General features: G+C 42.0%; 1 protein-coding gene across 4 annotated transcripts in view; it reads right to left on the minus strand.

Annotated features, from left to right (window-relative positions):
• DZIP1 (DAZ interacting zinc finger protein 1) overlaps positions 1 to 12030 on the minus strand; it is a 30573-nt gene that overhangs the window by 8336 nt on the left and 10207 nt on the right. For 2 of the 4 annotated variants that reach the window (XM_053384585.1, XM_053384583.1), the window contains 7 exons: positions 11792 to 11845; positions 11209 to 11346; positions 9718 to 9769; positions 9481 to 9537; positions 4164 to 4309; positions 2361 to 2544; positions 584 to 713 (listed from right to left, as the gene is read on the minus strand). In XM_053384585.1, coding sequence (XP_053240560.1) covers positions 584 to 713; positions 2361 to 2544; positions 4164 to 4309; positions 9481 to 9537; positions 9718 to 9769; positions 11209 to 11346; positions 11792 to 11845 — 761 coding nt within the window. The remainder of the gene's footprint in view (positions 1 to 583; positions 714 to 2360; positions 2545 to 4163; positions 4310 to 9480; positions 9538 to 9717; positions 9770 to 11208; positions 11347 to 11791; positions 11846 to 12030) is intronic. The other 2 variants (XM_053384586.1, XM_053384584.1) reach the window with 1 other exon arrangement.

Consider the following 12030-nt stretch of genomic DNA (forward strand, 5'->3'; position numbering starts at 1 on the left):
ATCTTAGGGACCTGTGAAAGCCCGGGGAAAATGATAGACCTTCTAAAGATGCAGAGAGCAGCTAATAGACAACATGTCATGTATGGAGGAGGAAAGGGCATTCCACAGAACAGGGGCAATGGCAAAAAATGGACATGCTCTGTAATATTCTATAGGACATGGAGCCGTGAGTAGAATTTCCCCAGATGATCTAAGCCAGCGTTTGCCAAACTTGGGTCTCCAGCTGTTTTTGGACTACAACTCCTATCATCCATAGCTAGCAGGGCCAGTGGTCAGGGATGATGCAGTCCAAAAACAGCTGGAGACCCAAGTTTGGCAAACCCTGATCTAAGAAATTTTAAATGTCTATCCAGGGTCAGGGGCCTTTTGGGTAACCTGATCCCAAGTTGCTTGGGGCTTTCTGTGTTAGTAATAAGGCTTTCAATACGGAGCTGCAGCCAATCAGCAGCCAGTGCATCTCTGCCAGCGGATGAATAATACAGACATGTTCAGGTGCTCCACCATATTGGCCCACAAGGCTGCTTCCGATAATACGGACAACCCCAAACACTCAAACAAAACTTTACTCAACAGTTCCTCTTACTTTGGTGCGGGGGTGTTTTCAGCAGCGACTGGTCTTTGTACGGTTGGGCGTTTGGCAACAGATGGACGTTTTGCTGCTTTGGGTAACACAGTTGACAGCGAACCTCCCAAGTGAGCTACCCGGTTCTTAGCTGCAATGAAACGCAGGTTATAAATACTCAAAACAACGTTCTGGTGGAAGCGCATCAGCGGTAGAAACAGTGCCAAGAAGAAAGAAGATGAAACTCAGCAAAGAGGACTTGTTTGCAACATTAGATACAGGCCTTTCCCTTGCGGAAGATGAAGAACTAGTATTACATCTGCTCAACAACCAAAGCTAATTTCCCCCACTCCCACTCTTATTTTTGTCTTTGTATCAGAAAGGCACCTGGCCAATTTGGTTGCCAATAAATATTGCCACAGATATTTCTGAGATCATGGTCTTTCCAATGAGTGGCTCATGTCCAGGTTTAATTATCTTACTTTAAATGTTGTGAGGATCCTATGCCCTTTTTAAAAATGTGTTTTTTGGGGGTGGGTTGTTGTTTTTATTTTGATTATGTATTTTGTGGTTTTATATTTTGATTTTATTCTGTGAACCACCCTGAGACCTCCGGGTATAGGACGGTATATAAATTCAATAAATGACAACAACAATAATAGCAAAGATATATCCCACGGAACAATGTCAAAAGAAACAAGAAAGACAGACACATTTTCAGTTTCTACTTTGCCAGCTGAATTGTGTCTAATAGACCTGCCCAAGTAAGGGAGCTTGCCTGGCTTCCTCCTTGATTATTCTTCATCATCTCAGGAATACATTTTCATTTCAGAAGGCATTTGGCTGTTTCTGTGCTCTGAGTTCCTTTGAATTTTCAGAAAGTCACCTGGCTGCCCCTGTTTATTTTGCATTTCAGGTTTGGTTTTTTGCTACTGTTTTTTCAATTTTTACACTGCAAGCCTCCTTGAGTGCACATTTTTTAAACACAACAACAACGGAAAGATGGGGTAAAAATGCTCTAATGAATAACAGAGAATGCAGAGGAAAGCTGTGCTCACAAGAAATGTTAGCAATGTTTCTCTGTATTGGGCACAGGTTTCACAAAAGAGGCACTAGCTCTACATCTTGAGCCAGAAAAGTGCCCTCTGGCCCCTAAGCCTAGAAGCATGTTGCAAAATGTGCTAAGGGAATGTAATATCCGATTGGTCAATACCTCAGGTAACGGAATTTCCACTTTTTTATGAATAAGTAGTTATACATTGTAAAGTAGCTTTGGTCAGGAATGTATAGACTGCTAATTAAATAACATGTAGTCCTTAAACAAGTAAGTTGGGAGTTTTTAACAATAGTTTAAATAAATCTGTGAAAGGATTAGCGATTGCAGTTCACACAGACATCTTGTGTCAGAGAATGCGTTCAACACTGGGGCTGTAAAACTGTGGTGATGACTTGCTTAAGGAGGCTCAGGCAGATTCTGAGGAAGCTCATACCTGCTCCTCTCTGATCAGATTCCACATGAGCTAGGGACCAGTTTTCTAGTCCAAATGTTGCCCTCATCCACTGCCCTCAAACAACGCTGGTACCAAAATGTAAATGGCTCACCGATTAATTAATGGGTCTAAACAGTTGATCTGCTTTTGAACATTAACTTGTTAACAAAACCTTTAACACACTGCACATAAAAGCAGGCCCATGTTTACGTTGTCTTGAGTTATAAGTAACATGCTGGTTTGACCTCCAGACACCTGAAAGCGATGGGGGTGGTTGGGGCAGGGAGAGGGGTGGGAAGTTAGCACACCTTCTGGAGAAAGGTAAGAACTGGAATAAAGTCTGCTGCAAGACATAACCCTGAAGTTGACTTGCTGCTGGAGCTGCTCCCGAATGAGATGAATGTCGGGGATCTGTTTCTTTCGTTCTTCTCTAGCAGATTCCACAGACATTAAGACCCTGTTCAAATGATCACTTGGGATACCATGAACTCCCTGTGAAAGATGAAAAGTTTCATTCTGATATGCAGGAAACAAAATGCAAATTACTTTCTGCTTTTAAAAAAGCAATACTGCTTTCCTTTTTCAGAAACGCGGTTTTGAAAATCATACAAATTATCCTTGGGAAGGATGTTGCTTTTGTGTGGACCCTACAAGATGATGCTGTAGCAAATGTGTAACAAAGAGAGAGAGACAGAAAAAGAGAACGGGTCGCCCTGTCTACCATTTATTTTATATCCCTCCCTGTCTACCAAAGAGACCAACCCATTCCAGCCCCTGGCAGATTAACCCCAAGGTAATGTGGCCCTTGACAGAAAGAAGGTTCTCTACTTCTGGTGAAGGCTTTTACCTTTTTTTATTCAATGGCACTGACATCTTCACCCTATGTGATTTTTGGTGGCACTATTTAAGAAGCATTTCTTTTCCTAAAAGTATGGTGTCATCTTCCTAATGTCTGTATTATTCAAACTCTGGCTCTGTATTTGTGTTTTAGAAATACAAGCTTGGTTTAAATGAGATGGTGGTTCTATAGATTATAATCACACTTCTCTCTAAAATCCCAGTTTTGAATCCAGTAAACAAATGAGATTTATGGGAAATTTTGTCTTCAGAGTCTATCTAGAAAATCTAAACTTGGTATGTTTTCTCCACCAGAAAGAAATAGTATTTTTTAAATAATAATAATAATAATAATAATAATAATGGTCATCTTACCTCCCTCTTTTTATTTCTTTGGAATGATGAGGATTTCCCCCCGTAAACTATCACTCTCAGTATGTGAAATTCTCTTTACAAACTAAACAGATTTTATCCTTCTAATTACTACTTCATTACTGAAGATTTAAACTGAATGTTACTTAATATGCATAATTCAACCCAAGTTAAGCACTTTAATGAGTTGCTGGCTACGTTCACACATTGTGGTAAGCCATAAACTATGACTAGCCATGCGTGAGGGAACTGTGCTGGCTTCAGTCCTCCCAGGTCATGTCGGGAGGGAAACAAACCATGATCCCCGGCTTAGCATTACTTCCAAACCAGGGATTTGCATTGTGTCTACTCCAAACAAACCACAATAAGCCAACATTTGTTCTTAGCTTATTGAGAGTTCTGTTTAAGCAAAGCAAACCAAACCATGATCCCTGGTTCAGACAACATGCAAATCCGGGGATCGTGATTTGTTCTCTCTATGCATTAGCAGGGAGGACCAAAGCAGGTGCAATTCAGCCATGCTCATAGGCCTTGGTTTGTGGCTTATTGTGACAGGTGACAATTCAGTTGAAATTCGTAGAACTTAAACGTCTGCGCCCGTGTTTTCTCCCTTCCCTGTCTCTTGGTGGACGTAAATGAAAAAATGTGGGAGTGTATCAACAAGATACAGGCATAAATTTTGCTTTGAGGGTAAGTATAACCAACAGTAGTGTGAGACTGCACATACGTGAGATTACTGCAGATATTGCAATCTTACACTAAAGTCTAAGAACAGAAAGAACACTGGTGCCCTTAGTGATTTTGAGTTGCTGATTGTCCCAGGTTGAGTGAAAGAGGAAGTTAAGGAACTAAAAGGGAGAGAAGTATCTTCTGATCACCTAAATACTATAAAGTGGCCTTACTGATTTAATTCCCAAGGATTCCAATTTCTCTGCTAGGGTCTGCTCCAAAACAGATCTCAGCTCTCTTGGTACTGAAGGAGTGCTCCTCAAAGAATGTGCTGTATGGTGCTTCTTCCTCCCTGCTTTGGGCTCATGTTTCTCTGTTTCTGAAACAGAACAGATAGTTTTCTTTACAATAATATTGTAGTATCAATATATGCTAAGCCCACAACCATTAAAGAGGCAAAAGAGAAGAACTGCCTTCAAAAAACTACATTAAAAAGTTAGGAACCTATTATTCTTTCATTTTTAAACCGCCCTTCATCCCATAGCATTCCAGAGTTTACCACATAAACATATAAAACACAACACCACATAACAATACTTAAAACCCTTCTTGAAATACATTGTATGCATAAGCATAGGCATATCATAAGGCCATTTTTAATTCTGCCCGATTAATCTGGCTTTTTAATTTGGATAGAATTGGATAGAGTGGGGTGGGGTAATAAGAAAAAAAATAATAATAATAGTTACTATTACTATAGCTTGCCTGTGGAAATTCAAAGTTCAAATCTTTGCTTGGCTATCAAAAACACTGGGCACTCTCATCTCACTGGTTTGTGCAAGGATAAAAGATAAGAAGAAAACGCTTTATCTGCCGGAAAGAGCTACTGTAGTAACAGCAACAAGAGAATAATAGCAATTTATTATGTTCCAGGGATCTGTGCTCACAAGTCCTGCCTGCCAACCCTTTTCCTCCTGAAACAATTACCAACATAGGCAAGGAAGTACCGTAGGAACGGGGGCAGTCAATATGGTAACCCCCCAAATGCTGCTAGACTACAACTCCCATCAGTCCCTGCCATCATGGTCAATGGTCAGGAATGATGGGAGCTGGGGTCCACGTTGGCCACCCCAACAAGAAAGTGAAGAGGTACAGGAAGATGACGATTGTGTTTGGGTATCAATTTTCTACTAGGAGGAAGAGCCTAAAATGAAACTCCCACTGCTCAGAAACAGCTGTAACAAGCAGGCTCACATTTTGTTCTCACACTATATGGAAACTGAAACAGTGGCACAGTCAGAGCTGCCCAGAAGTGTGGGAAGGACTGGAATTGGCTTTTTGGAGAAGTGGGTGGTGGGAATTAGTGGAAAGGAGGAGGAGCAATCTACTTTCAGGAAGGTGATGGCGAAAATATTGCGGTGCCTAGCTCTGCGTAGGGCTTGAAAATGTAATTTACCATGCAGTATGAAAACATGCCTACGTGATTGATACTCTGGAAAACATATAAACATGTACATTAGTATTCCTAGTAAACATTTCCCACGTTAGGCCACAGATGATTTGATCGGCCCTTCCATTACCTTCTCCATCCTCTGGAAGCTCCTCTATGGGCTCCAGGATGTGCACCAAATGGGCCTGCTCTAATAATCAGGAAACAGAGGAATAGCAAAAAGACAGACAGACAGACAGACAGAAGCAGGTCAAGATAAAGGTCCAAAGGGTGGAAATTATGCAGAAGATTATATGGAGGTGCCGCATTTGTTTATTTGTTCTTCTGAGCCACCAACTTCAGTAAAAATGTCATTACTCGTGATAGAAGTTTATTCAAATTGTAGGGATGTGTTTAAGGTAGCGAATGCTGTTCTCTGTAGCAATTTGCATGGAGGAAGTGAAATATTTTCCATCACATTAAGCTGCAGTTGTTTCTCAGCTTTACCTGCAAGCGGAGTGGTTGTAGGTCTTTAGCATTAGAACAAAAGTAAGCCTCTGGCCATACCTGGGACTTTCCCCTCTTACCTCCATGTGTAGTGAGATAGATGCTAGGTCTTAGGCTCCTGGGCTTCTTCCCTGCTCTCCATGCCTGGAAGGCAACTCCTGAACCAGAGGTTTCAGAGGGAAGGAGGGGGAAGCATGCAGAGGCACATCTGACCATGACAAGTGTGTGGCCCATCACAGGATGGGGAGAGGGCAGCCCCATGGTTGTCATGAGTCACCTGTGAATGATCCCCAAGAAGCTTGGGGGTTCTCAACCCAGGCAGGGAGAGGATCAGGCAGTGGGCTTAACTCATTTTCCTGGCGGAAGCATCAAGACATAACATCTATTAAGGAAACGGCTTGGAAAGAAAAGGTTAACTAAGCAAACCTTCCCCCAGATGCAGCCACCTACCATGTAGATCAGCCTTTCTCAACCTGTGGGTCCCCAGATGTTGTTGAACTACAACTCCCATCACCCCTAGCTAGCAAGGCCAGAGCTCAGGGATGATGGGAGTTGTAGTCCAACAACATCTGGGGACCCACAGGTTGAGAACCGCTGCTGTAGACTGTTTGTTCAGGAGTGGGGAAGAGGCAATAGGGAATTCCTTCACAGAGCTCTCATGCCATGTCGAGTTTTGCTCTAATGGTGCAATCCAATAATAATGTCTACTGAATTTAGTGGTTCCACTGAATTTAGTGGTGTTTACTCTCAGGTAAGTGGATACAGAATTGCAGCCCAAGTCCTGTTGATTTAAACTGAACTTTTGACATGACTAACCTTCTCCCCACAAGCGACAAAATCCTGTTTTTGACAAATTTAACGCATCCAAGATTATGTGTTTGTTTCACTTTAGGCTGCTTTAAGGCATTTTTTATTTGAAGTAGCATTTTTTATAAAAACCATTTTTATTTGTCAGCTTTTGTCATAGTTCACTTTAGTGCAGTTACTTCCCTAAGCCCTTATTTTAGAATGAGCTAGAAATCTAAATAAATTAAGTACTGAAATGGATCTGTTTCATTTAATTCCACGGAAGACAAAAAAAGATCAGTGATGAATGCTTTAATCTAAGCTTGTTTCTCCAAATAGCAGAAATGAATATCAGATGGAAACTTCTATTTTGCAAAAGAAAGAAAAACTGGGATACTATATTAAATTTACTCACTCATGAAGATGACACTGCCTATTTCAGCTGTTTCATTTGAATGAAAACACAATGCAGCTCTACTAATCATGGTCTTGTTTGCTAGAAAGTAGGAAAAGTAGTGTTTCCCCTTTAAGGCATAATTTTGAAATTAATGTTAAAAAGGCAGGGGTGGAACAAGGTAGGAAGAGATAAAAAGAGAGACAGAAAAGACCTGCAGAGATAAATAAAATAGACAATCACCAGCCAAATCATCCAAAATGAATACCCAAGTTGTTTCGAAAACTGAAAAAGGCTTATTATTCTTAGTATAGTCGGGAGAGTATCTGAAATTACAGGTGTGGATTTAAATTTAATGGAGACAATCACCCTGGTGCCTGTCCGAAGTGGAGGAAATGGACCTGATAAAACAATGAATGATAAAACTGTGAAGAATGTTCCTTCCATTTTTTTACCTTTCCAAGCTCAATTAGTTGAACTAGGAGCTATAATGCGCTAAGATTGCTGCCACTGTAAGATATTAAATCTATACCCGTCTTCAGGCATAATGCTGGCCAAAAACCAGAGTTAACCCCTCCCTTCCAGGGTAACACATCATGGAATGTCTAGCTTAGTATTACATCTGAAACTGTGGTTGTGGTTTGTTTTGGAGATCCATGATCTAGAATCCAGAGTTTGCTCTTGGCTTCCTAATTGTGGTTCTGATGAGAACTGGTTTGGGTGCTATGCTAAGCCAGCCACTCTATTGCAAACTGGTTTGTTTCCTCACCTCGTGAAAGGAGGAGAGTGGGGAGTGCATGAGCTATATCTGAAGGAGTGTCTCCATCCCCATCGTTCAGCCTGGACACTGAGATCCTCCTCCGAGGGTTTTCTGCTGGTTCCCACACTGCGAGAAGCAAAGTTACAGGGAACCAGACCAAGGGCCTTCTCGGCAGTGGCCTCCTCCCTCTGGAATGCCCTCCCTTCAGATGTCAAGGAGATAAAGAACTACAGTGGTACCTCTGGTTACGTACTTAATTTGTTCCGGAGGTCCGTTCTTAACCTGAAACTGTTCTTAACCTAAAAGCACCACTTTAGCCTCCTGCTGCCGCCGCACAATTTCTGTTCTCATCCTGAAGCAAAGTTCTTAACCCGAGGTACTATTTCTGGGTTAGCGGAGTCTGTAACCTGAAGCGTATGAAACCTGAAGCGTATTTAACCTAAGGTACCACTGTACATAACTTTTAGAAGACATCAGAAGGCAGCCCTGGATCGGGAAGTTTTTAATGTTTGATGTTTTACTATGTTTTTATATACGCTGTTCCTGCCAACCTAGCAGTTCGAAAACACGTCAAAGTGCAAGTAGATAAATAGGTACCGCTCCAGCGGGAAGGTAAACGGCATTTCCGTGCGCTGCTCTGGTTCGCCAGAAGCGGCTTAGTCATGCTGGCCACATGACCCGGAAGCTGTATGCCGGCTCCCTCGGCCAATATAGCGAGATGAGTGCTGCAATCCCAGAGTCGGCCACGCTGGACCTAATGGTCAGGGGTCCCTTTACCTTTTACATATGCTGTAAGCCATCTGTTCCCAGACAGATGGGAAGGCTATAAATAATAAAACTATTCTTATGTGTACCAACACACAGCTTGTGCACAGACTACTTCGCTTAACTAGGGTTTTTGGCCGGTATTATGTCCAAACACAGCCCTTGTGATCATAAATATATCTGCAAGATTGGAGACATAGTGACCATTCAAACAACCCAAATGTGAAATGAAAAGTGCAGTTGCCATACGACGAATATTTTAACTATTATTACACCCTGCATATCACCACATCTGGTTCTCAAAGTGGCTTACAAAAAAATAAAGCTATGTACAAAATTTAAAACATAGATTAAAACATCAAAGAACAAAACACTAGAGTAGCATTCATGGTGCAAAGTCTTCATAAAATAATTATTGTGAACGGGCTTTCCATTCAACATTTTTTTTTAATTGAAAGACTCACGGAGCTGCTTTTTTACAATTAAGAGACCACTTGAAATAAAACAAAATGTAATGAGGTTGTTTGCTATTTTACAATCCAATTATTATGGCTTATTCAAGGTCAGCTCAACTATTAGGTAAATTGATGCCTCGGGCACCTATTCTTAGGTGCCTTAAATTTAGATGCGGAGGTCATTTGGTAACAAAATCAGTTAACTAATAAGTCAATTCCACTACAATGGAATTTCACATTTCAAGTAAAAAGCTTCAGTTTTGTCTAGAAATAGAAAGAAGTATTGCACTGGAAGAAAATGCCTATGTGTTATATTTACCACTGTGAACCATGACAGTGATCTTTTCAAGACCTCTCAATTAAAAAAAATCTTGCTGTGTTAATTAAATTTAGCTGTTACCTACTGTCATCCTGGAAGATCAGTAATAATGTGAGATCTATTACAAAAACTTACCACGCATGGACGATACACTGGATTTGGGCTGAACAACATTCTGTGTTGACGTTTTCACTGGGAAAGAAAAGAAATATAGGCTTGAGGTTCTTGTACTTCTCAACTGACTTTCTCAAAGTAATTAGAAAATAAGATGACTTGTTGAATTATATACTTTGGAACCATTTGTTAAGAGAACAATGATTAACAAGCAGATAAAAACAAAGAAATTTTAAAGTCCTTCTTTTTGCCACTTACCATCAGATGACTTGACGCTTTCCACTGATTTTTTTGTAGCCAGTTTCTCTATCTGAAATGCAGAGAAAGTCAAGCGTAGGTGCAGATTTAGAAAGGAGACAACTATTATCATTTGTGGGGTGGTACCAGCTAAATCCCTGCTGTTTTGACAAGGTGAGGTGGGCATGTGCAGGCCTTATAGGGCAGGTGGATTGTTTTGTCCCCTGACCTAAGAGCCCCTGATGGCCGGACAACTAGCCCAGCTGCACCCTCCCCACCCACAAAGAGGAAGCTTGATTCAAACACCTGAAGCCACAGTCCCAGCCAGAACTCCAGTAATGACCGCTGGAGCGGCTCGGGGGCTGGAAAGAGGGAGAGGGACCTTTGTTCCTGCCTAATGTGAACCCTGGGATGCGGGTGGCACTGTGGGTTAAACCACAGAGCCTAGGACTTGCCGATCAGAAGGTCGGCGGTTCAAATCCCTGCGACGGGGTGAGCTCCCGTTGCTTGGTCCCTGGTCCTGCCAACCTGGCAGTTCGAAAGCACATCAAAGTGCAAGTAGATAAATAGGTACCGCTCTGGCGGGAAGATAAACGGCGTTTCCGTACGCTGCTCTGGTTCTCCAGAAGCAGCTTAGTCATGCTGGCCACATGACCTGGAAGCTGTACGCCGGCTCCCTCAGCCAATAAAGCAAGATGAGCGCCGCAACCCCAGAGTTGGTCACAACTGGACCTAACAGTCAGGGGTCCCTTTTACCTTTTAATGTGAACCCTAACATGATCAAACCTGGCTTGACCGTAGTGCTCTGAACATCCCATCAATACAATGCCACTGGATGCTATTTCTGTGCCAGTTTAAGGTCTGTTACAGCCAATGCTATAGAATCCGTCTGTAATACTAAAACTGTTTCCCAGTTTGACCAACTGAGTTGAATGGGAGAGAGGGGATTCCCCCCTCCTCTTTTTTAACCATGACAAAGTAGCTCCTTCCTATTCCCCCTCCTTGTCCTGGGGGCAGGAAGTGACGCACTAGCTAGTTGGCTGGCCAGGCAGGAGTGGTGGCTGCTTGCTTTGATGACAGTTCTGCATGGCATCCTTAGAGCAAGGTGGTGAATAAACTCACCAGGATATCACTTCCCCGGACAAGGGAGAGAGAGGGGGACAATAGGAAGGAGTCTTTTTGCAAAACAAAAGCACAGCACAGGTTTCCCTTCAGAAATTTCTAACCCATCCCTCCCTTCCCAAATTGGAAAAATAACCCTCTCTCCCCCCCCATTTCCCCCCTGTGAATGGGGCTGCAAATTGGGGGAAGTCATTCTCTAACAGCCCTAAGCCCTGCAGAAATCAGGATCACTGTTTGTAAGAACACAATTTGAAATGTATGGGTTGGTAAAATATGGTACAGTAGCTGAAAACCGATCTGTATTTTTCAAGGGTTTGTTTTGTTTTGTTTCAAAGAGGAATGTTCTGCTCTGCTTTGGGGGTTTCGATGCGTAATATTATATGAACAGACCTGCTGCTTCTGCGTAGTGATGAGTTCATTCTGCTCCTGCAGTTTCTGGCCTAGTTCTTCTATCCTCTTCTTATAGAAGATGTTGCTTGCACTGCAGTTCTCACTACGTGCTTTGTACTTCTCAATTTGGGACGTAAGCTGAAGGTGTCAAATACGGAAGAATAAATTGATCTCAAATGAGACCTAAAATATCCCAATATTTCACTAATTTTTTAAAAAATTGTTTATTGGATTAGTTCCTATTTTCTTTCATTTCCAGCTCAAAGGACTAATAGCAAACGGAAATCCATAACCCTATGGAGCTCATTCTCTTTTTATAAAACAACAGACAACCTCTACCTTCACATGAGGATGAATGGCTGAGGGGCTTTTTTGTTTTTAAATAGATGCTTAGGTTATCTATCAATTCTTGCCGTTATTATTATTTTAGCCCTTGTTTGGGAAGTTTGTCTCTTCCGTGGGCATATCCTAAGGGTGCACAGACTTTTATAACAGACAGAAAAAGTCATGTGCAGCTCTTGATGATGCTATTTCAAAAAGAAGATGATACAAGGAGCTAGAAATAAATTCACTGAAGACCCACCTTGATACCTAGCATGTTTGTCAGCTGTCTCCTGAACCTTCCAGCAGACTGCATCTGAAAGTCATTGTGACATCCAAAACGCCCGTGAGGGAGGGGGGTGGGGCATAAAGGGAGTATCTTTCCAGACATGCCTGGCTTTGTTGACTGGAAGTTCCAGTGATGGGGCAAAACATCCAAACTGGATTTGTTTCTGACATACCAGTATCCTCCTTGGGGATCACCATGGGGACAAAGCACAT

The sequence above is a fragment of the Podarcis raffonei genome, chromosome 4 (assembly GCF_027172205.1).
Source record: "Podarcis raffonei isolate rPodRaf1 chromosome 4, rPodRaf1.pri, whole genome shotgun sequence".
Lineage (NCBI taxonomy): Eukaryota > Metazoa > Chordata > Lepidosauria > Squamata > Lacertidae > Podarcis > Podarcis raffonei.